At 50.9% G+C, this 27,707-nt stretch overlaps 1 protein-coding gene across 3 annotated transcripts in view; it reads right to left on the minus strand.

The window, feature by feature from the left end:
- NRF1 (nuclear respiratory factor 1) overlaps nt 1–27,707 on the minus strand; it is a 57,175-nt gene that overhangs the window by 23,916 nt on the left and 5,552 nt on the right. The window contains exons 1-10 of one of the 3 annotated variants that reach the window (XM_048301273.1): nt 18,505–26,117; nt 17,317–17,548; nt 16,038–16,152; nt 14,019–14,145; nt 12,912–13,052; nt 8,586–8,744; nt 7,705–7,899; nt 5,959–6,060; nt 3,617–3,774; nt 978–1,102 (exon numbers count right to left, since the gene is read on the minus strand). In XM_048301273.1, the coding sequence (XP_048157230.1) occupies nt 978–1,102; nt 3,617–3,774; nt 5,959–6,060; nt 7,705–7,899; nt 8,586–8,744; nt 12,912–13,052; nt 14,019–14,145; nt 16,038–16,152; nt 17,317–17,539 (1,345 nt within the window). In that variant the 5' untranslated portion in view covers nt 17,540–17,548; nt 18,505–26,117. Of the gene's footprint in view, nt 1–977; nt 1,103–3,616; nt 3,775–5,958; nt 6,061–7,704; nt 7,900–8,585; nt 8,745–12,911; nt 13,053–14,018; nt 14,146–16,037; nt 16,153–17,316; nt 17,985–18,504; nt 26,118–27,707 lie in introns of those variants that run through there. The other 2 variants (XM_048301274.1, XM_048301275.1) reach the window with 2 other exon arrangements.

The following is a 27,707-nucleotide window of genomic DNA, read 5'->3' on the forward strand; positions in this document are numbered from 1 at the left end:
TGCCACCCAACCGTGGCCCTCCTTGGGCAATTCACGTCCAAAAAACCCCCTCGAGGTGATGTTTCTTCACAACTTCACCCATTGCTCCCTTTTCCGGCTGATTTTGACACCTCCTTCCACTTAATCCAAATAACCAGTGGGTTTCTTGGATAATGCCATAATAACCAGTCTGAGCTTGGAAATGATCCCAGAGTCAGGCTGGGAAAGACCTCTGGGATCACTGAGTCCAACCTATGACCCAACACCAAGGCTTCAAGTGCCACGTCCAGGTGTTCCTCGAACACCTCCAGGGTCAGGCAGAAGCACGGAGCTGGAGGCAGTGGATGAGCCCCAACGAGGCACATTTGCACATTCCATTCATCCCTTGGAGCGGTTTCTATGGATTTACAGTTTTATTTCTAGTTTGAAGAGCTGCAAAAGTCACCAGATGTGGCAGAAAGGACATAACAGGTGAGAAATGCTACAGAGAATCCCTGGAACCAAGGGATCGACTGTGGTGGGAAGATGGAAAATAAAGCAGGAGGAAAAGGAGCCGAGGCTGACTCAGGAGCAGGCACCAAGCACAGAAAAAAAGCCTTGAGAAGGGCAGGAAATAAGCAATAAAATGTTGGTTAAAGAGTTCTGGAGATGAGTTTATTACGGCACCAACTGATTGCGTTAATTGATCAAGCCTGGCCCTTCCTGTGCTAGGCACAGACACACACCACGGGGAAGTTTTCTCCCCCAAAAAATAAGGATAAAGAGCCAGCTGGCAGAGGATGGGAAGAGCAGAGCCACCAGCACCACGGGAGCAAACAGGGGGTTAGTGCTCCCATTCCACCCTGAGATGATAACTCACAACTGGTCAGTGACCCCCTGAGTGAGGGAGGAGTATTTTACCACCAAAACGCTGACATTTCAATAAAAAGAGAGGCAAAGGCCGTTTTTAAGAGCCTAACTTAAAAAAAACCCAAATAAAAGCTTTGCAGAAGCCTTACCATTGGCATCCTGGACTCCGGTGAGCGCCCCGACCGCTGCTGCAGTTTCCCCAGACAGGACAATCTGTCCCCCTCCTTGAAGGGTGGCCTCGGCCAGCGTGGCTACGGCGTGGGCAGCGGCTTCACTGCGGGCATGCAGAGGGGAGAGCAGGGTTAGGAACACCAAAGGAACAAATCGTTCCATTTTAACCAGGAAAACACAGGCCCAGAGAACGATCCAGAGCAGAGGGATTCGTATCTGGCCTGGATGAAGTTATGCAGAGGAGGAAATCCACGCTGGAGGAGGAATGGATGGGAAGAAGCTGCTTCCAGTGGATTTTTTCAGCTTGCAGGTGTCTTAGAACACCCCTGTGTTCTCACTGTTGCATCCTTTCACTTGGGATTGCCCAAGACTTCGGGACAATCCAAGCAGTCATTCCACATGGCTCCTTCCTGCCTTGGGACTCAGGTACCAGACTTTTGGCACTGGCACATCCTTTGGGGCTCTGCAGATTTCAGAGCTCTGCTTTCATCCCTGGTTCTGCCAGTTCACCTTGCCCTGAACCAGGCCCAGAGCTTGCCAGGACCAGCATCACCAGCTCTGGCTTCAACTCCTCCCCAGCCAAGCGGTTCAATAATTCTTTTTAATGAGGGTTATTTTCAGCAGAGTGCTGGTAAATATCTCCACATAAATGAGGCCAGGCCAAAAGCCCTTCTCGTGCAGCAGCCCTGCTGTGAGAACAGCAGCGTCAGATATTTAGGAAGGGCTGTGCACAATCCTTCCCTTCCCACACCCTCCCAGCTTCCCAGAGACTGCCTCTGGACCATCAGCTCTGATTTGTCTCTAATCCCCTTTGAAATCCATCCACACCTTTTGCTTCCCCAGCATTCTGGAGCAAAGAGCTCCACATTTAATTAGAAGAAAAAAAATTGCATTACAGTGCCTCAAACTCCTGGCTGGGCGGCCCTTTAGTCTGAGATGGTGAGAAACAGACAATAAAACCTTTCCTTTTTTGCTTTCCTCACAATTTCATACATTTCCAGTGATCTCCTTCCCAAGCTGAAGAGCCCCAGCCCACTGTGGCACGGATCCTTCCTGGGCTTTGATCACTCTTGTCCTTTCCAGACCTTTTCTATCTGAGTGGTGAGCACTTCCCACACCATTCAAGATGTGAATGCCCCATCAGTTATTCCAGAGGCCTAATCCTGGCTTGTCCTTTATGCCTTTCCTTGTAACTCCCAATACTCAATTTATTCTTTTGACAATATCTGCTCAGCAGTGGTAAAACATTCCTGGAGCCAAATTTCCTACCAATTCTTACCACAATGAGCTAAAAAAGCAGGGATTTCCCTTGGCTTCCCCATGGATGCTCCTCCTCTGCTCATTCTCTGCTCGACCAATTGACTCAAATATTTTCCGAATATTTTCCCGTATTTTCCTTCTCTTCCCTCATTTCCTGCTTAGATGCCAAACTCTTTCCTACTGCATCCACTCAGGGTGGATTTTCAGCTCTAAACAGCCCCTCTATGTCTCAGAGCAGCTCTTAAACACTCTTAGAGCACCACAATGTTTTCTTGTCTGGTTTCCCTACTCCCCTTGGCACATCCTTCTCCTGAGCCTGGAGCTCTGGGAAGGCTTTTTCCCTGCAGGAAGGCCAAGGGCAGCTCAGCAAACCTGGGATCAGGTGTAACACCATGCCCAACCTTCCCACTTGGGAAAAAAAAAAAAAAAAAAACCCACATAGAGAAATCCAGAATCCCGGAAATGTGCAAGATAAAATCCTGCAAGTTGGATTTGGGGAGATGGGGCTTTTTCCTGTAACTCCAGTGTCCTGAAAAGATCATTTGCTTTTAAAAGGGAACTTTACAGGGAAACTATTAGTAAATAAAAAGCCTAGTTGACCAACCTCATGTAGCAGACAAGAAATATCTCAAGGACCCGTACCTGGACCACAAAGAGCAGAAACAGTTGTAGGTGTGTTTGGGATTCAATCCCAACAGAAATTTGGGAGCAAACTGGGATCAAAGTGATTCCTTCAGCAGTTTCTGGATGGAACAAGGTCTTGGAGCTTTATTCCAGCCACCAGCAGTGTGGTCTGGTGCCCTGTCCCATCCCCTGGCTGCTCAGCCAACAGCCTCTAAGCAGGATCCTGGTTTGGAAGAGGAAAATTCTTGTCCACACCTCAGCAATGGGAAACCTCCTTCACTGCTGTGCTGTGATTTCCTACAGTGCCCCTGCTCCCTCAGGGAGTGCCACAGCCATTTCCAGGTTCTAGGAACAGCAGGACAAGTTTAAGCAACTCAGCAGAGCTGAGCAAAAATAATTTGTCCTGCTGGGTGGACCTGTGGAGCTACACCTCAGATCTGAGCGCAGCCAAAACCCTTACAGAGCTCCTTCCAGCACTGCAGCTCCTTCAGCTTCTACTTCAGAAAGGCTGGGAAAAAAACCCCTCAAAAACAGTGGCCTGTGGATGAAATTCTGATTCTGAACAGAGCAGGAATCAGGAACCGTCCTGCACACACCTGGACACCGCCCGCCACAGGAATTCGCTAAGGAAAAGCCTCTCAGCAGGGTACAGAGCTGACTCTGCACCATCAGAAGGACACCCAGGAAGGAGATGCCAGGCCCAGGCTGTGCCAGCTGTCCCCTCTCCAGGTACCTGTTAAGTGCCATGGTGACAGTGGCTCCCTGCTGCATCTCCTGCGACGCTGCCACCGCCGCCTCTGCTAACGAAGCCACCGCCTGCGTGGCCTCCGATGCCTGCGTCGTCTGGATGGTCATCTCCCCGCCCTGTAGCGTCGCCCAGTTCTGCTCCACCTGGGAGGGGAACACAGGGAAAGGCTGTAGGATCAGGCATCATCCCCTCAAGGGGTGGCTGCTTCCCAAAAAGAAAGAGATGGATCATTTCAAGAGGTTTTCGCCGAGTCCTGCACTGGAAAAAGGGAGGGAGGCTGGGATCCACCTGAGGATGTGGCTGGACACCACAACCCTCACCAGCCATGAGGCTCATATTCCATAAAGATCCATAAAAGTCCTCAAAAGCCCAGAAATCCCTCTTGTCCAGCCAAATCCTCAACAAAACAGGGCAGTGCTGTTGTTGTTGTACTCAGATCACTGCCTGCCAGCCTGGACTGTTCATTAATTAGCTGTGCTTAATGGCCATAAATTAAAACACAGCAAGTTCCACCTCACCAGGAGGAAGAATTCCTTCCATGGAGAGTGGCAGAGCTCTGGAACAGCTGCCCAGGGAGGCTGTGGAGTCTGGAGACATCCCAAACCCACCTGGACGTGTCCCTGTGTCACCTGCTCTGGGTGAGCCCACCTTGGACTGGACGATTTCCAAAGGTCCCTTCCAACCCCAGCTACTCTGGAATTCTGTGTTTCTGCAGTGCTGGAGCCCAGCATGGATCACATCTCTCAGGGAAAGGGGCTGTGTTTTCCGCCCTGTTTCTATTTGAACCCATCCACTGACATTTTGGGGATTGTCCATGTTCCCATCCAGGATTTATTTGGACAGCACCTGTGACCTCAGATGGGATCGAGCCATATTGCTTAATAAAAAATGATGGTGGCTGGAAGTGTTCATGTATCCCTAAAATTCCCTAACTCCAGACCTTCCCACAGATGATTTTCATATTACCTAAAGTTCACCCAGTTGCTCATTTTCCCCTATATTTTCATTTGGAGCTTCACGGTTCAGGAGATAATGATTTTATGGCCACAAAATCCACCAGGATGAGAACTAAAAACATATTTTGGACCAAAGAAGTGGAGGGCCTGCTGACAAATCCTACTGGCTGCTTTGCAAGATGAAGATCTCTCTCCACCCGCCATCCCTGTTCCCATCCCCATAAACATTTCAGGACACTCACCAACTGCTGAGACACACAAACAAAAATGCTGTAGAAAGTGATGGAAAAAACACCTCAATTCGTTGGGATGGAGAAGGATAAAAAGCCCAGAAAAGCAGAGCTGGCTCAAGACTCCAGGTAAAAGTTTGCACGAGGAAATTTTGCTGCCTTTGGGCAAAGGTTAATCCCAAAACAGGATGGAGAGGGAGGGAGAACCCGAAACTGCGGGTGGGAAGGGACACCTCAGTGACACACAGCGCCCTGCGAAGGTGCCCAGGGTGCTCCAGAACAGGGATGGAGTAAGGGAAGAAGGAAAAGAAGCTGGGATTGCCCAGGCCCTGCTCCACAAAGGTTGAGCCGCTGAGATTCTACAGCTGAGAGGGTGTAAAAGGACCTTAAACCCACCCAGATCCATGGGCAGGGACACCTTCCACTAACCCAGGCTGCTCCAGCCTGGCCTGGGATGGGTGAGCCCCATCCAGCCTTAGTTGTGCCTTTGAAAGATTTCTTTCAGTTCTCAGGAGATAAAACCGGTTCTTGAAAACCCTCAAAGCAGCTGCAAAGTACTCCAAGGCCGCTCCAGGCTGTTTCACTCAGGGTCTGAGATGGGAACAGGCTCTGAGGCCAGCAAAGCTGTTCTGTGCTGCCACCTCTCGCCGTGACACCCCAGCCAGGCAGAGCAGGCTGGGTAGGAAAGGGACAGAAAGGGACCTGCAGCCTCATTTAAAGGTGGGTTTGAAGCCAAGAGGGCAAACAAAATCTTTATAACTTTAAGGGAATGTTTCTGAAATACGCAGAAAAAACCGTATTATTTTTAATGTATTATTTGGTAAAAAAAAAAAAAAGGGGGAAAATAAATGTTTGCAAGTTTGAGCGTTCAGATTTAGGCATGGGAATGCCAAAACAAAATACAAAATAAATAATCTGGGGGAAGTATAAAAGAATGTATGAAATTCAGACCTAAGGCTTCTATAACTGTGTTTGTAGAGCCCTGAGTTGAAACAACAACAATTCAGCACTTCCTATATGAAATTACAGTCTCCTGTTCTGTGTCACCCCTTAACTCTGCAGGCTGGGACCACTGAGACATTTATGGAAGTTCAGGCAGGCCACCCAGGTGCCCCTGGGTGAAGCTGAGGCAGCTCCTCACCTCTCCATCAGCCACGGCAGAATAATTGACTTGTGCGACGGTGACTGTGGTGGGCAGCTCGGAGGCGTCGGCCAGCGTGGCCACCGTGGCACCGGTGCCAACCTGTGGAGGAGAACAGAATAATACATCTGTCACTGCAGGAAATGCCCACGTCGCTCAGGCAGAGGGGCTCTCAGAGTAAAAAGGATAAGGAATTTGTCAGGAGGGTTGGAGAGGAGGTGTTGGAATAGGTTGTGCAGGGAAATTGGGGATGCCCCATCCCTGGAAGTGTCCAGTGCCAGGTTGGATGGGGCTTGGAGCAAACTGGGATGATGGAAGGTGTCCCTGCCCATGGCAATGAGAGGATCTTTAAGGTCCATTCCAACCCCCTCCCATCCCGTGATTCTGTGACCAATTGTAATTGCAGAGCTCGCAGGAAACACAGAGCTGTCTCCAGAGGAAATCCCAAGCTGGAATCATGTTAATCCATGGCAGCTTCCAGACTGGAAGCAAGTTTTGTACAAGTTTTGTACATCCCTCATGCTGTCCCCATGTCCACGAAGGCCTCACCATTCCCCCAGCCTCAGGAAGAGCAGCTGTGGGAGCACGGTGGAGTCAGCTCCCTTCTCCCTTAAAACCCACCCAGCAGTCCTGGCTCGGAACTCCCTGCACACCCTCCTTGCTTCCCATTCCCTGGGGCTCATCTCCAGGCACCTGGCAAACATTAGCTCATCCTCAGTACCCCTTTGGAAATCACCTTTCCCCCGTTTAACAGCTGGGAAAGGACAAAGGCAGGGAGATGGGCAGCTTTGTCTCTAAGGAGAATTAAATACAAATGCCAGGAAGTCAAGGGGATCTCAGGTGTCCAGCACCTGAAAGGACACCAGTGAAAGGGAAAATGTATGGACAGGTGGGCAAAGAGAACCAGCCTGGCAAGTCTGCTGGGCCTTGGGGAGGAACAGAAGACTGTAAAAAGCACTGAAAAGCTTCATTTGGGGGAAAAACCCTACTCATACAGCCAGTTTTTATCTTCATTATGTCAGGAAATTATGTCTGAGATGTCACTAAAAACGTGATGCTCAAGAGGAACCAAGTGCTGGGCCTGGTTAGGAACCACCACCAGTGGTGGTTTGGAGGCACAGGGGAAACAGATTCAAACCCCACTGCCAACAAGGAGTTTGTGGGAAGTTTCAAGAGAAAACCAATTTTTTTTTGACATCCTGTGCTGCCAGAATCTGCCTTCCCACACAGGCAACACAGGGAAAACAGCAGCAGCACTGAGCCAAAAACCACTGCAAGAGGAATCCTTATTCCATGGGGATAAATATGTATTTGGTGCTTGTAATAAAAATATTACTCTTCAGGTGTAAGATGAAGAGCAGGGGCACAGAAATACCTGGTCTGCTGATTCAACTACACTTCATGCCATGAAAGGAAGGCAGGTCCACCACCTCTCCTCCCAGGGCCACCTCAGGTGCTGTGTGGTGACTCCATGAAATGGATTTGTTGTAAGTGGGTTCATTACATTCAGGGCAAATCCCTGAACTGTTTGACCACATTGCAGAAATCCTTGCACTGGAGAGCAAGGGGTGGGAATGGGGAAGAGAGAGGATGAGGATGGATCTGTGTGTGGGGAGCGTTGTGGGGTAAGACACGATAAAGACAAAATTCCTGAAGGACAAGTTTAGCTCCTGAAAGGAACTTCCTTAAACCACCTCCCTGAGGCAGACTGTGCTGGAAATGGAAAATCCAAGGAGTTCTTCTCACCTGGATGAGGGACACGGTGCCATCAGGGTTGCTGAAGGTTTGTACCACGGTCTGGGAGGGCACCAGGTGGGCGATGCTGTGCGTGGTCGTGGTCTGTGGGGTCTGCTGGTCCTCGAAGGCGTAGAGCAGGTCCTCGCGCCCGTGCTGCTTGTAGCAGTTCTTCACGATGGTCCTCAGGGCCTGGGTCCAGGACACCTTCCAGCAGAAGGGAAGAGGGGACAGTCAGTCCAGGAAAGTTTTCTGAACCAGCACAGCACTGGGATTTGCACCTTTGTCTTCACTGGGGTTTCTCGGGTGGTTTGCAGTGATTCATGAACAAACAACCCCAATATTTAATCTCCCTCTGCTCATCCCCTCCTTTCCCCAAGGAACTCCCCCTGGAGAGCCACGGGATGCAGTGAAGATGTCCCTGCTCACTGCAGGGATGAGATGACCTTTAAAAAGGCCCTTCCAACCCAAACCATTCTGTGACTCCAAGCAGAAAACCATGGTGATTTGGCAAAGCACCAAAATGCTGCCACAGCACCATTTCCAGCCTCGTCACCCAACCTGTCCTGAACCAGCCTGCCCAGGTCCTGCTGCCTCCACACCACCACCACCACCACGGTGCCTTCCTTTGATTGTCTCTGTGACAGGCTGGTAGAAACCTTACCCAAGATTTTCCACCCAGTTCTCTCATTTTTCCTGGCTCCACTGCACATCCGTGACTCTTTCCTTTAAGCACAAAGCTCCCTGCTGCTCAGGAGGGCACAGCATCCCTCCCCTCCTCCAGGAGGCCAGGACATGGACTCTTCCTTTGTCCCTCAAGGGAAAAACCACTCCCAAAAACCATTCTGCAGGCCCCTGTGCTCCATTTGGAGGCAGACAGGGGAGACACCCACCCGCTGCTTCTGTTCCTCCGTGCGGACGTCGCTGCGGACGTTGGCCCACGGAATGTCCTCGGGCCACCAGATGGGCTTGCAGCTCTCCTTGCCCCAGCCTGGCTTCCCACGACCCGTGGAATACTTCAGCATCTCAGGGATGAAGGCTCTCAGCTGTGCCTGGAACAAACAGAAGGTTGAGAGGTGTTTAGGAATTCACATCTCTGGTAGTTTTGAGGTGCATTGTACAGAATTATTTTGTTCAACTTCCATCCTGTTGGAGCCATCGACTGGAAGAGGCCTGAACGCCCAAGGAAGGTGGACAACATGTTGCCATCTTCTCCCAAGACTCCCAAGGTTGACAGCAGGTAGAAAGAGCAGAAACAAAATTAAATCAGCTGAAACAAAATTACAACACCAAGGCACCAACACACATTGTATTGACACTTCGTGGCTCAAACACTGCCACGAAGAGAACAAGCCAACCTGAAACAGAAAAAAGAAATAAATAAACCACAATAACCCATTAAAAACCCCACACTCCACGTCTCTACAGTGGCAGGAACTCAGGCATGAACTGATGCATCCTTTACAGAGATGCTACAAGGGGATGGAGCTTCAGTGACTGCTCGAATGTGGAACCCACAATCTCACACTCCTCCAGCCCTGTCCTGTCAAGATAAATACAGAACTCACACAGGGTTTTATGACAAGATTGGTTTTGTACCAGGGACTCCTTGGAGCACCAGGAAAAGGCTGGGTCAGCTGCAGAGCAGGAAGAAGAGAGCTCACCCTATGCCAGAGGAAATCACGTTAACTTAGAGCTTAAAAACTGCATCTAGGAGCAGCTCCTTGCATCCCTTCAGAGCCTTGAGAGTAAATTATTTCACAGAATCACAGAGTTGTTTTGAGTGGAAAAGACCTTTAAGTCCAACTGTTCCCAGCACTGCCAAGGCCACCACTGCCCATGTCCCCAAGCGCCACATCCACAGGGCTTTGAAATCCAAACAGGGATGGGGACTCCAAACCTCCCTGGGCAGCTGTGCCAGGGCTGGACAACCCTTTCCATGGAGAAATTTTCCCAATATCCAGCCTGAGGCCGTTCCCTCTCCTGTCCCTGTTCCCTGGCAGCAGAGCCCGATCCCCCCGGCTGCCCCCTCCTGTCAGGGACTTGTGCAGAGCCACAAGGTCCCCCCTGAGCCTCCTTTGCTCCAGCCTGAGCCCCTTTCCAGCTCCCTCAGAAGTTCTCCAGACCCTTCTCCTCGTGCTCCACCTTCCCCAGCTCCCTTCCCTTGTCTGGACAGAGTCTGGATGCTGCATCCACTGGCTCCAAGCTGGCCACGAACTCATTTCAAGCTGCCTTTTCCATGTTACATATGGAATATGCACAAAGCACCTTTTTCCCAGCCTGTCCATGATCCACCTTCCACTGCAGACCCTCGTGTCACCCTGACATGCTCCAGCTTCCCTGAATGAAGCCCCATTTATTCACACAAACCTGGTAACAGCAGCTTTTTTGAGCTGCCTGGTGCAAAAACAGTTAAAAAGCTCCTTCCCCTGCACTGCCATCAGCAACAGGCTCCTTGTTTCCAGCTGGATTAATTACTGGTCCATGGGAGTTCAGGGCTCAAGCTACTCACGGTACTTGTTAAGGAGGGTTTGTCTTTAATCCACGGGGGAGACAATCAGCAGCACTGTCAGGAGAGAGGACTTGGCTAATTAGTGCCCTAACGAGGCCGGGGCTCTGACACAGGTAATGTCCCCCTCACAAAGCCCCCACATCCCTCAGGGCACAGGTGGGAACATTCACCTGCAGGAGCCACGGTTCTGCTGACACCCTCCAGGAACCAGCCAAAAATCAAGTATCTGCTGGAAAAATCCAGTGGCACGTTCCAGTTTGTGCCCTTGGCAGCCTGGAAAGGGCTCAGATAACTCCCAGGATGGAGGGTTTGGGAGAAACTGTGAGAAATGTTTCTTTGCCACCCCTTCACACAGGCTGAGTGTTGTAACTTCTAACATTAAGTTCAAGGGTTAATGGTACTGGGCTAATCCCAATCCCAAATGCAACAAAGCACAGCCAGCTGGATTCCAACTGCTCCCCAGTGCTGGAAACAACAAGGAAAGTGGTTTCTAGAATGGAGCAAAAGCTGTGGCTGGGAATTTTCCACACATCCCCACAGCTCCGCCTCAGGATCTCTGGAGCAAAGTCGAGTCCATGCAGGACCTCAGGTGCACCTGGAAGAGGGAAAAGCAGCAACTGCACGAGAGCTGGAAGTGACCACTCATCCCTGAATCCATCCCTGCTGCACTGCCCAGTGCTGGAAAACCCTCCAGGCTATTGCTCAGCTGCATGGGAGCTGATTCCAACAGGGATTCTCCCTCTGCCACGTGCCAAGGACCAGCTGGGAGAGCAGGAACGCAGCTGCCAGGAGGTGAACGGGCACCAAGATGATTTTTGAGAGGCCCAGAATAACTTTTATTGGCTCCTACAAGCAGGTTATAAATCACGGGGGCGTATGAAGTTTAAAAAAAGTCAGATGAAAGGACAAATCACCTGCTCAGAAAACTCTCAGTGAGAGCTGACTGAAGCACTGACCTCAGCTTGATTAAACTCAGATTACCCAATCTTACTCCTCAATCACATCACTGAGCAACTGAGAACAATCTTAGGGTCAAACTCAGCTGCCACCAAAGTCCAGAAAGCACCAAGATTCCCCTCTGTGAAGGCTGCAGGGTGAAAATCCCACTGGGACACGGGTTTTCCTGCCCACCCCAGGTGGGTGACACTCTCCATTCCCAAGGTCAGAGAAACATCTTTGCCCAAGCAAGTAAAGGCTTTATTTCCCTCCAGACCACCAGGGAAGCAGAGCAATTAAAAGGAGAGTTATTTTCACCTCCTCACTGATGACACCTCTACACCCACCTGCTGGCACCTGCTAAAAGCAGAGGCCTCATTTTTCCAGTCCCTAATTATATTTATATACAATTTATATAATTTTCCATCCTAATTATATTTATATTTATTTTTATTCCAGTGTTTCATAGGGTTCTGTGCAACTCAGTTGCAAAAAAGCTCATTTTTTTTGCCAGTACATACAAATAATTATACTGGCAGCTCTGGGAATCAAGATTCCCACAAAAAATGATAGCACCTCTGTGCACAGCTCAGGAGAAACCTTTCCACAAAGCTCTTCTGAGCTACCTCACTGTGCTGGAATGATGAGGCCCATTCCTAAAAAGATCCTTGTTTCACCATAAAGCAGCAGGAGAGGATTTGAAGCAAGAGGCTCTACATCAGCACTTTGGGCTGGCTGAGCAAAGGCCCTGCAGGACAAAGAGGAGAAGAACATTTCCACGGGGAACTGTTACTGGTTCACAGCAAAAGCTGCCAGCGAGCAGCTCCTGCAGGTGCCACCTTTCCCAGTAGTTTAAAAATCCAAGAAATGAGTTTTGCCTTATTTGTCAGGGATTGGGAAAATGATCTGTACCAGCCAAGGCACAGTCAACTCAATAAAATGTTACTATTAGTGTGAGCTTGTCTGATTCCACTAAGAAACAGAAACGGTGTTTTGAGCAGGGTGTGACCTCTGCAGAGCACAGAAACATCTGCACTTCTCTGCCCTGCTCCAACACCTCTGTGTGTGCTGCCCTTTCCACCCTTGGAAAGAATTGCCTTTCAGCATTTAGAACTTGTTCTGGTGCATCAGGGTGTACCCAGAGCCTCCTGCAGGACACACCTGCCTGAATTCAGCTCCTGCATCCCTGGGGAAGGGGATTTCCCTCCAGATGAAGCTTCCCTAGGGAGTCCCCTCCACTTTGTCCTAGCAGTGAGGTCAGCAAGGGGCTGGACCTGGAGAGGAAGGGAATCTTCCACATGCCCAGGGCATGTAATTCCCTGTCTCCAACAGAAATATCTCACTCAGGGTCTGATCTGGGGTTAAACCTGCGGCAAACTCTGCTCCAATGCACAGCAAGAACCAGAGGAGGGAATGAACTACAGGACACAGAAAGGTGTCCACAAGTGACCCTCCCAACCTCGGTGCCTAAAGATTGTGACACAGCACAGAACAAACATTTTCCCTGTTCCCACTTTCTGGGAGGTGCCAAAAGCAGCTCCATGGGGAATGCTCCCAGCAGCCTGAGCTCTCCTCACCAGCACTTCTTTTTCACAGACTAAATAAGTGCCACTAACAAAGCTCCACATCCAACCACGAGCTGAGCTGTTACAGCCCCAGGGGGAACAGGAGATCAGAGCCATCCCCTGGAGACGAGGCCACACAAAACAACAGGACTGCAAGATGCAAATGTCCCTCTCTTTCCCTGCTTCAGCCACGGGTGGCCGCTCACCTGGGTCATCTTGTCCACGGAGACGGGGATGCCGTCGATGGTCAGGGGTGGCAGCTCCGAGTTGACCTCCTGAGGGGCCGGAGCGTGCTCGGCCAGCGCCGACTCCAGGTCTTCCAGGATGGTGCTCTTGTACTTGCGTACCTGTGGGGAGTTGTTAGGCTCAGGTAAACAAGGTGAGGAGCACCAGGAGAGGAGCAGGATGCAGGCCCAGCCACCTTCCCCAAGGCGCTGCAGAGCAGGAGGAGCAAACAGGGGCACAGCTGGCAGGAAATACCCAGCGGCCCCGGAGGCTCGGCCCATGGAAGAGCTGCTGATGAAACCTGAAGTAACACTGGCAAGGGAGGAATTTATGGGATGAAAGGAAAAGTTCTGAAGCCAGACTTGTGGTGGGCAGGGTCTGTAACAAGGTGCAGGAACTGACAGCAGAGCTGAGCTCAAACATGTCATTGGTTGGGGTTGTTTAGTCTGGAGCAAAGGAGGCTCAGGGGGGACCTTGTGGCTCTGCACAAGTCCCTGACAGGAAGGGGCAGCCGGGGGGGTCGGGCTCTGCTCGCAGGGAACAGGGACAGGAGAGAGGGAACGGCCTCAGGCTGGGCCAGGGCAGGCTCAGGTTGGACATCAGGAGGAATTTCTTCATGGAAAGGGTTGTTAAGCATTGTCAGGAGCTGCCCAGGGAGGTTTGGAGTCCCTGTCACTGGAGGTGTCCAAGGAAGGCCTGGAGGTGGCACTCAGAGCTCTGGGCTGGGGACAAGGTGGGGATCGGGCACAGCTGGGACTTGATGATCCTGGGATTCTGTGATCATGAGCTGTTCCCTCTGATTTTTAATCCAGGATATTCCCCCCTGGTGAGATGTGCCAGGCAGCCACTCTTGAAGAGAAGAGAGGACCCCAGTGCTGCCCTCATGCCAGGGAATCACAGGATCATTAAGACTGGAAAAGATCTCTGAGACCACTGACTCAACCAGGTCCATAAAACCTAAACTCTGCTTTCCAGGGTTTGAAACACGACCTTCAGATCCCAACCAGGCTTCCAAGGCTGCCCTGAGCAGAACAAAACCCGCAGAGAAGGTGAGGAAGTTCTTACCTCACTTTCCTAGGGACACCTACCACATTCTCCAAGGGTGCAGCACCGAATACTTTGAAGACAGGGTTGGGTTTGGAGGGTGAGATGCACAGGACGATGGCCTGCTGCCCCACTCTGGTGGTGTACTCATCCAGCGTGGCCCGGAGCTTCCTGAAACACGGGGGGAAAACAGGGAGTGGGCATCAGCTGAAAGCCCTGCAGAAACACAAGCCCTCTCACTGCCAGCTCCCTTCCTCAGCGCTGCCCCGGCACAAAGCAGGTGAGAAACGGAGCCCCAGCCGCTCAGCTTGGCCGCAGATTGGGTTTATTCCTCCGCTCCGCAGGCCTGCTGTGCTCCCTGCGGTCACCCAGCAGCTCAAATGTCAATTATTCTCCTCTCTCTGCTTTTTTCATTGATGTGAAAAGAGAAATCAGCAGAGCAGCAAAGCTGGCGCAGCAAGAGTCTGCACACACCCGCTCTGTCTTAGCAACACAAAACTTGTGTTTTCTTGAAGCACCTGAATGATTCATCACAAGAGGCCTGCAGACAGAGGTTGTTTTGCATTCAGATCACAACAGTGCAATTCTCCAGCACCAAAGTCCTGCTCCATCCAGATCTGTAGGAATTCAAGCTACAGGATAGGCAAGACCTGGAAATATTGCAGCAGCTCAGCACAGGAACCCCAGGTGTCCCAACACCTGCCCCATCAGCAACTCCCTTTGGAATTAAGATGTTCTGTTGTATATTTTCTGCCTCTTATTCCCTTTTGAGCAGGGCTAGAGTCAGAAATGGTGGCAGAAGCTCCAAAAGCAAGAGGGAAGTAGCGTTTTCCTCAGAAAACCTGAGCACTCCATGAGGGGCCAGCTCAGTCCCTGTCCTGCTCATTTCAGAACCTGCTGTTTGTAGGACCCACCAGGAGCACCACCAGCTACACACAGATCCCAAAATCTGGAGTTTGAACTTCCAGTGATTCCCAGTGGTGTGAAAATCAAGCACAAACATGTGTTCAACTGATCAGAGTGGGAAAAAAAATGATGCTTTGTCATTTTCTTAATGTAATAAAATGAAGCAGTTGTGTGGAAGGAGAAGAAATAATTCCTTCACAGAGCAGCTTCCTTAAAAATATATTGTTCGTATTTCAAGGGAGAAAAGAGTTTGTTCTTCAGAAACACTGCAATAAACACATTGGGGGAAGGAGGGAAAACCAGAATGGAGCTGTAAAAGGCAGGCAATTCACTCCCAAGGATTATTATCCAGCAGTAACTCTGCCCAATAATTTAACTGCCCCATGAGATCCCAAACAGCACAAAAAGCAAAAACTGCTTTGTTCCAAAAACTAGGGAATGGCAGCAGCCAGTATTCACAAATGTTTCCAGAGCATGGAATTGCAGGGGGTGTCTCCAGGCTGGAAGGGCTGCGCAGTCCCTTCGGCTCCGGCGCGGCTCGGAGGCCATCAGGTGGGCAAACAGCCTCAGAGCACCTGGAATGCAGCACCTGGAGGGCTCTGGAGCCCTGGTGTCTCCACAGGAAGTTTCTAAAGGCAGAAAAAGTGTTTCACCTCAGGCAGGGATCTCTCCTTGATTATTCTTCCTAAAACTGTGCTCTAAAGGCTGGGTCGCTCTTCAACATGGGGTTTGTCCAGTGGCAAAGGGAATTTGGATATGCACACGCTGAATTTATTCCCAGATTTGTCTGACCCCGCAGAAAAGGCTTTTTGCATGAGGCAGATAAATCCTTTATGCCACAGCAGAGCTGGGATGTGGATGGAGCTCCAGATTCCACTAAAGCCACTCAGGATCTGTTACTGGTGACCAGCTGGGGTTAAAACAGAACAGTGCATCCACCAGAGTGCCAGTCCTGGTGACCATAAAACCACTTTAGAGATGAGCAGAACCGCAATTTAACCCTTTAATGCAAACTAAAACACAACTCTTGGGTTCCAGGAAGACACTCCCAACAAATCCCCGAGCTGGGCGACTTCTGGGCAGCACCTGGTGTGACCACACAGGGCACCAGGGCTGGCTGGAGGACCCTGAGGTGGCAGGGACAGGCGGGTGCTCACCTGAGCAAACGTGTCTGCTGCCTCTTCCGAATGGAGGGGTTGGACTCAAACACGTGAGGTCGCTTCCGTTTTTTCCCCGTTGCCACGGCAGCAGCTGCTGCCATCCCCACAGGGCCTGGAAATCAAACCACAGAGGGTCAGTCAGCACCAGCAGCTCAGGAACTGGGAAGGATGTTGTCATTGTGACCCCTCCAGCCCAGCCAGGGATGGGTGCCAAGGGTCTCCCCAGCAGAGCCAAGTGACACAAATTCCTCCCTGAGCTCTGCTCTGCAGCACTGGAGGTGTAGTGAAAGGTTCCATTCCCCAAGCTGGCAAATCCCCGGCTCAGTCCTGGGTGAAAGTCACATATTCCAGCCTAAAGTTTTCCTTACAATCAGAGAATTCCATATTTTACCTTCCAAACGTACAGAAAAACTCCCAAGGCTTTGAATAACTGACAGATCTGAGGAGATGCTGGTGGCTGGGAAGAGGAAACCAGGTCCAGCACCACAAATCCTGCGTGGACACCTCAACTACAGCATCAGGAGTAATCTGAGGCTTTCCCAAGGGATTAAGGACCTGTTCTAATGGGAAGGAAACTGAAAATCCAGAGTTCCCAGCAGCGTCCTACCAGAGCCTTCTGAAGACCACCTGGGCCTGAAAATCCCGTGTGCTAGAAGGGAAGGGGAAAGAAAAAGTCCTGCAGGATGGGAGGCTGAGAAATTCATAAGCAAAGGGCAATGGGATGCTCAGGGCTTGGTGGGACTTCAAAGGTTTGCTCCAGCACATCAGGAGCTTCATTCACCTGATAAAGTCTGATACAGAGTGGCCAGACTCCCAGTGCTTATTGATCACTCCATTTTTCTGCTAGTGGAGGCCAGCTACAAGGCCAGCCTGGAGGACATTTGGCTCCATTGGGAGGAATCTGTGATTCTAAAATACTTTCCCAGTCCAGAGATATCAGGATCTTTCGTGGATCTCCCTGGGAGAGGCCTAACACGTGGGCTCTCCCTGCCTCGGCACTGCCGTGCCGCGCTCCTGGGTTATTTCTGCTGCTGTTTATGTGGGGCCTGAAATAAGTTTTGCTCTTTGACATATTTGGTATTTTAATTTTGTGGTTTGAGGCAGCATTTTAGCAGGGACCTCTGTATAAACCAGCAATTCCCAGCACCTCTGTGATCCACACAGAAATGATGGGGGATTCAAGCGGCCGGCAGAGCTTGTGGAGAATCCAGGGGGAATTTGGGACGTCCCAGGGGTGGGATGGACCAGGAGGTGTGGAGCACCCCCCTGGCTTTACCTGCAGCTGCCAGGTGAGCAGTGACCTCGTCGGCAGCCGTGGAGTTGAGGATGTCGGAGTCGTCGTAGGAGGTGTCCTCGGGTGAGGAAGGCGAGTCCTCGTCGGCGCTCAGCATGCTGTGCTCCGTGTAGGTGGCCACGTGCACCTGCTGCACCTGCTGGGCCACGGCGTGGGCCTCGATGGTAGCCATGTGCTCTGCCTGGGTCACTCCGTGTTCTTCCATTAAGAGTCACTGGCAGAGGAGACAAAAAGCACGGTCTGTGAGCACGAGGGACAGAGATCACCTCCCCCGGGGACAGTGGATGTCTGTGACATGAAAATAACTCCACCAGGAGCCAGGAGAGAAACTTGAAGTTAAAGAGTTTGGAAAAATCCACACTTCCAGAGAGGGCACAGCAGCCAGACACCGTTATCTCTGCTGGAGGAAAGGTCCCCAAGGCTCCCACAGCCCTGAGATTCCGCGTCCCTCACCCACACGTTAAAGGGTCAAAGCTGGGACTTGGTTTTGCCCCTTCAAGTTCCAGCTTTTGGGGAAGAGGCCTGAGGGTGACACAAATCTCCTCTGACCTCAATAGCTCAGCACACAAACGAGGATGCCAGTACAGAATCCCAGGATCACTGAGGTTGGAAAAGCCCTTCAAGACCATCGAGTCCCAGCTGTGCCTGATGCCCACTTTGTCCCCAGCCCAGAGCCCTGAGTGCCACATCCCGGAATTCCTTGGACACCTGCAGGGATGGGCACTCCAAACCTCCCTGGGCAGCCCCTGCCAAGGCCTGAGCTCCCTTTCCATGGGGAAATTCCTGCTGGTGCCCACCCTGCCCCTCCCCTGGCCCAGCCTGAGGCCGTTCCCTCTCTCCTGTCCCTGTTCCCTGCGAGCAGAGCCCGACCCCCCCGGCTGCCCCCTCCTGTCAGGGACTTGTGCAGAGCCACAAGGTCCCCCCTGAGCCTCCTTTGCTCCAGCCTGAGCCCCTTTCCAGCTCCCTCAGCTGCTTCAGCCCCTTCCCAGCTCCGTTCCCTTCCCTGGACACACTCCAGCTCCTCAATGTCTTTCTGATCAGGAGGGGCTCAGAACTGGACTCAAGAGTCCAGAAAAGGGCAAAACCATCACAACCCAAGCACAAATATCACAGAAAGCTGATTTATTTAAGGCATCCAGTGGTAAAGCACTGAGCAAAGTAGCAGCTTACAGAGTCAGCAGGGCCCTGGACCACACACTGGGAACACAAATCTGTGCAGAAGGACCAGGACGGGAGGCTCAGGGATATTTTCAGTCTGTGCCTGCTGTACATTTGTGGAAAAGAAACGGCACATCCCTAAGATATTTTCAAACAGAAGAATTAGAACCTCAACCCTCAAAAACAGATTCCCCAAAGAGAATCTGTTCCTGCTCGGGGCAAAGAGCAGGAAGAGGTGACCAGCTGCAGGGAACAAGAAAATAAACAAAAGAGATTCTGACCTTGTAAGTACAGTCAGGGAATTACAGCTCCAGACTGACACCAGATCATGGGATGCCACGGAGGGGTCAGTGAGACACGGGAACAACCCAAACCACTTTGTCAAGAGGGTTATGTTGTCCAAACAAAAAGGAGGCTGCAGCCAGCTGGAGGTCGGTCTCTTCTCCCAAGCCATAGGCCAAGAGGAATTGAGTTCAAGTTGTGCCAGGGAGGTTTAGATGGGATATTAGGGAACACTTCAAAAGGGTTGTCAGTGGAACAGGCTGCCCAGGGAAGTCCCCATCCCTGGAGGGATTTAACAGGGGGCATGGTTTAGTGGTGGGATTGGCAGTGCTGGGGGAAGAGCTGGAATATTCCAGCCTGAGGGACAGCAGAATTGTTGTTGCCAGACTGTCACAAACCCACTGAGGCTACAGCTAAAGCCAAACGAGCTTCAGACACCCAGTGCTCCCTAAAAAGCTGCTGGAGTCCGACGTTGCTGTTGTCCAACCCTGTTTACAACGTGGCTTGTAATATTAGCACCATCCAAAAATAGCAGGGGTTCCAGCAGTGCCAGCGAGGAAGGGACCGAGACGCTGAGGTACATTGAAGCAAACCGAAAATCTCTGCTGGAGAAGCAATCAGCCCTGAGCTCCTTCCAAGAAACTCATCCTGCCATCACCAGAGAAAAACGGGTGGGGAAAAAAATATTTCAAGTAAATCCCTATGGACCAGCTTAACGGATTTCCCAAGCCACCGAGCTTTTCCTGAAAGGGGACATTGCTGCTTTTCTCACTGGAGCAATGCAGCTTGAGGCATTTCTACTAAAATTGCAAAAATCCGTGGAAAAATGTGATCAGAATATAACTGACAGAGCACAGTGACCTTAAAGTCCATCAGCAGACCCCAAGACGACGGATGCTTCCGATGCCATTTCCACGGGGAGGAAACCTCCCACCCAAAGGCAACCTACACCTAACGCCACAAACACTGAAACCTTGGGAAGTCATTCCCATATTCAAATTATTCCCAAAGCATTCCTGATACAAGCCAGGCTTTGTGGGCAAACACCTTGACCGGCAGGCGAAGGTGTCACCAACCTGGCGACGCCGCTGCTGCCCCAGCAAAGCGTCGCCCTGACGCATCCGAAGGGTGGGGCTTGGATTTGAGCAGGGATCCGGGCACAGGGGATGAAAGGAAAGCTGTTCCTGGTTAGCTCTGGAGATGAGCATTCACCATTCCAGAAAAGGAACGCTGATCCCTGTTTTTCTCCCGAAACCAGAGCAGTTTCAGGCGCAGGGAAAGCCTAATGACGCGACGGTGCCTGCGGAGACATTTCCTGGTAGTCGTGGCTTAGTCCAGAAGCCTTGGATGACAGCCAGAAGTATTTTGGAAGTCATTTAAAGTGCTTATAAAAACTATGAGGATAAAGCTCCTCTCATCACACAGTGCAGTTGCTTCACGAGCATGTCAGGGGTTCCTTTGATGTCCTGTCAGCCCTGATCAGTGGCTGTTGACACCATTGCTGGAGGAACACCAGATGCAGGAGGCAACAGCAGAGCTGCACCACTCAAACCACCAGAAAACAACAGGAACTGGTCGTAAACCCCATTAATTCTACACCGAATTTAAACCCACATGGATTGAAATGAAGGTCTCTGTGGTGTGATTGGAACAAGTCGTAACTCAGCCCATAAATCCCCACAGACACTGTCCTCTACCACCACCATCCAGGTTAATGGCTGCTTAAAACTGAGCCCAAAATAAAAAGTCCACACCAGAAAAAAATCGCAAGGAACAGCAGCACGATGGAAAAACTCCCTTACACACACAGGGATGGAATTAACTTAAACCTTTATCCCACTGAAGAGGTTTTGCTTCAGACACCGCAGGAGACACGACTCTGAGAGAGGCTGAACCTGGAGATGAGCAGTCATCCCCTGGAACGTTAAATCAAGAGGCCACTTTTACCAACTCATCCAACACCTCATTAATTCGAAACCCTGCTCAGATCAGCTATAAATAAAAGAATCGCTGGCTCTCGCTTCTTGGGTGGGTTAAATAATTTTGAAAGGAAGCAAAATATGAATTATATGGAGATTTTGAGAGACCTGCTTGCTCTGTCCTCTCGTGAGCACGCACAGCTCGCTCCAGCCGTGTGTGTGTGGTTGGATCCCTCCTAGGATCCAACCATGAAAGGGACCTTGAGGAATGGAGGGCTAAAGTTTTGTGTGAAAGGGAAGATTTAGATCAGACATAAGGAGAAAATTCTTCCCTGTTGCCCAGAGCAGCTGTGGCTGCCCCCGGATCCCTGGAAGCGTCCAAGGCCAGACTGGATGGGGCTTGGAGCACCCTGGGATAGTGGGAGGTGTCCCAAAGCAGGGGGGAGCACTGGATGGGGTTTAAGGTCTCTTCCAACCCAAACCATTCCATGATTCCACCGCTCAGAAATGGGGTGGGAACAACCAATAGCATCCAAAACACCAAATACAAGGATCTTGTGTTCAAATAGATCAATCAAGTTGATTTTCTTACAAAACCTGCTTCTTTGCTAATTATCCTGATTGTCAGAATTCAGCCTTCATATTTTCGTATCAAGAGTGAGCCATTCCGGGTGGAAAACCAAACGGGAAAAGCTCCCCTGCATTCTGTACCAGCATCAACATGAAAATGAATACATTTCCTAACTGAAATGCAGGAATTAGCAAATCCCCGATGGCAAATGGAGAGATCAGCTCCCACACAGCCTGCTCAGGGTGCTCAACCTTTCCTAACCAGATGTTTTGTCAAGAAGGAAATCCCATCCCAGCAATGAACCTTACAGGATGGATGTCCCCAGCTCAAGCAGCAGCTCTGCCCTCTCTGCGAGGAGCTGGAAATTGCACGGGAGAAAAAGAGAGGATTAAGGAGAACACCTTCTGAAAACTTTCTCAGAATCCTCTTTACAAGCGATCAGTGTCCCCAGTTAGTTTAACAGACACATTAATGAGGTCGGGGGACTGTCCCTGTTCCCATTTCAGGCTGGTCAGGTCACTGAACTTCTCCCCTTCCCAAGGATGAGACTCAGGAGAAAGGCCGCCACCCTCCAAAGGCTTTGAACCACTGAAAAGACGGAATCGCGGAATAGTTTAGGATGGAAAAGCCCTCTAGGGTCATCAAGTCCAATTGTTGTCCCCCTACACTGCCAAGGTCACCACTAAACCCATCACCTGGTGGTGGACCCACCCAAACACACAGAGCAGGACACCTCGTGGCCTGCAACAGTCTGGTAGATTAAGGCTTCCCACATCATTTCCCCCAAAACCATGCTTTGTACTCAGCAAAAACATGGAGGAAGGAAGGGACAAGTCATCGTTGTGGTTGCTCAGTCAGCTCAGGGGACATCAGATGCTCCTGGGGTTTTTAATTTATTTTGGTTTAATTTGCTTTGGTTTTTTTAACTAAATAATTTAAAGGACTTATTTGAGAGGGTCAATCCTCCATACCCACTCTCAGGAGTAATCCCTCTGGTTCGTTTCCTCATTTCTTTCAAAGGAATGGAAACACTCCTGGCTTTCCTCTCCCAAGCCATTTTCTGTTTGATCTCTGCGCCGCAGTCAGCACCAATTCCTTACTGACAACCCTGCTCCACAGAGGAGCCCAGCACGGAGCACTTTGTCTGGCACTACACGGGAATCTCAAAAAAAGAAAGAGAAAATCTGGTTCATTATTCAAGCTGGTGCCACTCCCTCACGGCTTCACTTCAGGGAAATCCTGCTCCGAGTGTTTTCCAGAAAACCTGCAACATCTCCTGCCTCTCTTCCGCTCTTCTGTGAAGCTGACAAGCGTCTGGAGTTTAATGTGCCTTTAATGGATTCAAGCCTCTGCCATAAATAAGTCGTTTGCTTTGCATTAAACAACATCACACTGGCACTTTTGTTCTGGGGGGCGGCTGCAGGGAGCTCCTGCGATCCGCGCGCATTCGTTCTGCGGCAGCAGCCCCCTGCTGCTCACCCCTTCCGTGCACCTCTGTAGGAAACCATCCTCTCAGTTAGGTTCTGGCCATTGTTCGCTTTTCCCTTTCCCCTCATTCGGAGGGAGCCGTGGCGATTCCTCACTAAATGCTGCTTCATCTCCATCCCTTGGCCACGGAGCAAGGCTGGAGCAGTTTCCAGCTTCCCAGCTCACCGAGATGCTGCTGGTGGCACCCAGGACTTCACACACGTTCCTGCTGAGCTCCTTCCACACTCCCAGGAGGGTAAGGAAGGCCACGCTGCCCCCATTTATTTTAAGAACTACCAACCGTTTGCAGCTGCAACAGCTCCTCCTCCTCCCTGCCACAGCACCATCGGCACCGCTGGCGGCTCACGACGGGGAGGGACCAAAAGTACCTTTGATGGTCTGGGTTGATGTGATGTGGAGGAGATTTTTCAGTCAACTGGGTCACACTTTGTGGATTCAATCAGATTGAAAAGCACTTCCTCTGCACTTTAGTGCACAGGAATGTGTTATTTAAAAAGCTGTTCCAAACTTCCGCCTGCGCGTCTCGATAAACTCCAATCTCCCTGCAGAGACAGCCTGGGATAATTCGTAAGTGAAAACTGATCTTAGCAAGGAATCAATCACTGGCCATTTACTAATGAAATCAAATCCTGTTTGAGTGGAATTATACCTTTGAAATTGTCCAGTCCTGCTTCTTCAGTTCTGGCACAAGACCCTCTAGGCAGTTTTTCCAGAGAGTGGGTACCTCCTGGTTTGTCATCTGCAGATTTCTGGTAGATCACATTTTGTTGGTTACAACAACCACAAAGAGCCAAGCTCATCCGGGATGGTATTCCATGACTTTCACCAGGAGCCATGACTGAAATCCTGGTGTCCCTCAAACCTCGTTTTGAGAGATTTGTGCCTTCCCTCCGATGAGAACAGCCAGGAACAATCCGGTTTTGGTGGTTCCTGAGATGGTCTGAGTTAGAGGAGCTGCTGCCAGCTGAGGGGAGGATTAGAGGACAACCTTTAAAAAGGAGGAATGGCCAATCCCGGTGCTGTCCTGGCTCTGTTTCTCCTCTGTCTGGGCCAGCTGGTACCTGGCAGCCACATCTCACCCACCTCCCAGCCAGGGCGCAGAGCATTTCCTGACAATGCTGGTTAAGAAACCACTTCCAGGAGAAATCAGAGCTGCCAGGAGGTCTGTGCCAGCCAATTCCAACTGCACCAGCTTTTGGGAAAGCCCAGGAGAAGCCCCCACTCCCATCACTCAGCAGCGCTACCACCACCGAGCCAGTCCCAGACCTTCTCCTGGTCTTTTCTCCACAGGGACAGGAGAAAGAGGATGTCCAGGTGTCCCTAGAAGGTGATTCCAGACTCCCAACCACAGAAATGCAGCTCTTTCCATGATTTCCACGTTTCACTGGCATCTCTCACTGGGTGAATATAATTCATTAATTTGTATTAAGGGTGAATTTGATACCACTCCTCTATAAAACTGTGCCTAGAGGGAATCATCACTGTGGGTTTGATAAGCAAACGCCACCATTCACCAGGATAAGATTGATTAATATCTCACTTATTACCACAACTCATTTAAAATGCACATTTAAATGCCAAAATCCCACTTTCCACAGAAAAAAAAATCCTGCCTTGTTCATGTGGAGAATTTTGAGGCCTACACCTCAACTTGATAAAAAACAGCTTCTTTTTTTATGGTGAAGCCCTTCTGGAAGCTGTGCAAGCTTTTGGATGGGAATGACTTTCCAGGACTGGAGACAGAGACTCCTGTCAGCAGCACAACTGATACCAGGCACAAAGCAAGATAAGACACTCCAGTTTACTCCTGTGCTATCAAGATTGAAGTGAACATCTTATTTCACACAGTTGGCAGAGACGCGGCGACTCAAGCACCAAGAGGAACAACAGGAACCAACTCTCGTTCCACAGCGTCCTCCTGTGGCACAGCATCAGTAAAATGATCCTTTTAAGTAGGATGGGGGGAAAAAAAAATCCCAGTGCTCCCGGTCTCAGCGCGAAAAGACCTAAAATCCAACGGATTCTAGCAAACAAAACCAAAATTCCTTCTATTAACGCGCTCTCTTCGTCACAATCTCACATCAAAGAGCAAAGAAATCCCCCTGCAGGAAAAACTTCACATGTGGCAAGGCTGGAAAAGAAACAAATAGGATTTCACACGTATTTATTAGGAGAAAACCTCCTACTTGCTGCTGAAAGCTGCCGTGGGGTGATGTGACAGGACACATCACGGACCATGGGATTGGCAATGGGTCCTTTTTGCAGCCTAATTTCCCATATTTAGCACCAAACACCAGCAGGAAGCCACAGGGTGAACACAAGGATGAGGTGGATTCTTGAGTCCTCTTGAAGACCCTCCTCAAGCTTTGGCATCAAGAAATAATATCCCAGTTGGAATCAACCCTCCCCAGGAAGACCCCAAGGAAAAAAGGGCACATTTAGGGTTCGGAAAGCCACGGGAAGGGCAACCACCACATCCCAGCCTGTGCCAGCCGAGTGTAACCCAAAACTGGAAGCGAAACTGCACCACAGAACCGTAAACCACTGGATGGAATTCTCATTTAGCATTCCCGTGCTCGCCCCCAAGCTCTGCAGGGTTCACAGGAGGCCTTTGCGGTGACTCTGCCTCACCAGTATCCACCTTCAGCACCTGGGCCAGAACCCTTTTTTCCCTAAAATCTTTTTGCAGGATGTGTGGTCTGCCACAAGTTTAAGAACCAGAACATGATTAATGCCATTCTCTGGGGTAATACTTTGTCACCTTAGACATTCTTTCATTTAATTTAAAGAACCACAGAGAAATCCCAATTTTAACCTATTTTCCTCAGACCTGCAGAACCCAGGAGTCATTTTAAACAGCGTGAAGCGAGTAACTCATCTTTAGTCAATTCAGCTTTTTTAATTAACGGGCAAAAGTGGTCTTTTAAGAATTCCTAGCCCAATAAGCAGAGGCTGCTGTTTGCTGACAGCATTCCTCGTTCAGCACAGAGGCGCAGCCCTCAGCCTGGCAGGATTACAGCTGGAAAAGATGGAGCGTGGCCCTTGCTGGCTGCTTTAAGGTGCAAATGTTGCCAGTTTTAATCCTCTTTTATGGAGAGAGAGGATCAGTGGTTATGCTGGACTACCACAGGGAAAGAGAATGGGAGTGGGTTACACAGAAAGGTTTGAGCAAGAGAGTGGCGACAGAGACGCCGCGGCCTCGTCCCGACGAGGCTCTGAGCTGTGAAGGACCACCATGTGTCCAGCACGGACGAGCTCTGTCCAGCCTTGGCTACATCATGGAATATCCTCAGCTGGAAAGGATCCACATGATCATCGATCCAACTCCTGGCCCTGCCCAGACATCCCAACAATCCCACCCTGGGCATCCCTGGCAGTGCTGTCCAAACGCTCCTGGAGCTCTGGCAGCCTTGGGAATGTGCCCATTCCCTGGGGAGCCTGGGCAGTGCCCGGCAGCCTCTGAGGGAAGAACCTTTCCTGATCTCCAATCTGACCTTCCCCTGATGCAGTTTCATACCATTCCCTTGGATCCTGTCACTGGTCACAGGGAGCAGGGATCAGAGCTGCCCCTCCTGAGGAAGCTCCAGCCCCCGGTGAGTCTCCCCTCCTCTCCTCCAGGCTGGACAAACCAAGTCCCCTCAGCTGCTCCTCCTGTGGCCCCTCCAGCCCTTTTGCCATCCCTGTGTCCCTCCTTTGGACACTCTCCAACACCTCTGTACCTTTTTTCTCTTGTGGTGCCCAAAATTAGGATGGATGGATCACCTTAAGGACTTGGTCCTCACGTGGCATTAACTCAACAAGATCAGCACATGGTAAGAACAGACAACACAGCCCTAACCACATTTAATTATCAAACTTCCACCCTACATGGCAGCCTGGCTACCCCTTCTTGATGTTCAAGTGGTTCAAGAACGCATCTGCTTGGCTGCAGAAGATGCACCCGAGGAGGAAAAATTCCCGAGAAAATCTACTGGGAACTAATGAACATAAGGATATGGAGCGAGGGCAGAGGGGCCCCGGAGCTGCCCCAGGGCTGCAGCCCCTCTACTCTGGAGCCAGGCTGGGAGAGCTGGGAATGTTCCCCTGGAGAAGGGAAGGATCCAGGGAGAGCTGAGAGCCCCTTGCAGGGCCTAAAGGGGCTCCAGGAGAGCTGCAGAGGGACTGGGGCCAAGGCATGGAGGGACAGGAGCCAGGGAATGGCTTCCCAGTGCCAGAGGGCAGGGCTGGATGGGAGATTGGGAATTGGGAATTGCTGGCTGGGAGGGTGGGCAGGCCCTGGCCCAGGGTGCCCAGAGCAGCTGGGGCTGCCCCTGGATCCCTGGCAGTGGCCAAGGCCAGGCTGGACATTGGGGCTGGAGCAGCCTGGGACAGTGGAAGGTGTCCCTGCCCATGGCATGAGATGAGCTTTGAGGTCCTTCTAATCCAAACCATTCCACAATTCCATGATGACTCTAGGACCCTGAAAAGGGAAATTGTCCCCTGTGCAAACAACACACCAGGTACGTGAGAAAATCCCGTGGGTCACACCCGCAGCCTCACATTGCACACCACTAAAATTTGTGTTTTCTGGAGGGAAAAAAAAAGTGCATTTCCAGCCCAACCATACCAAGGAGATCTGCCTGCAAGTCTTTCAAGTCGAAAGCACCTCCAAGCTGGGTTTAAACGCTGCTTCCCACATTTCCCTCTCCATCCTGACGGAGCCTGGTGAGCAGGCCAGGTGCTCTCCATGTCCCGCTCCGTACCCGGCTGCCTCCCACACGGGCACAGGGGACACTGCAGCCCCACACCCAGGGAGAACATCCAGAACTGCTCCATCCTGGAATTCCAGCCCTGACCCACCTTAACTCTGTGCTCGAGCGGGGCTTTTCCTGCTTTGAGCACGGTATGCAAATCCTGTGGGGATTCCAAGTTTTTACGGCTCCTGCAACAACCCCGCGTTTGATACGCTGAAAATG

Source organism: Corvus hawaiiensis, chromosome 4, assembly GCF_020740725.1.
Source record: "Corvus hawaiiensis isolate bCorHaw1 chromosome 4, bCorHaw1.pri.cur, whole genome shotgun sequence".
Taxonomy (NCBI): Eukaryota; Metazoa; Chordata; class Aves; order Passeriformes; family Corvidae; genus Corvus; species Corvus hawaiiensis.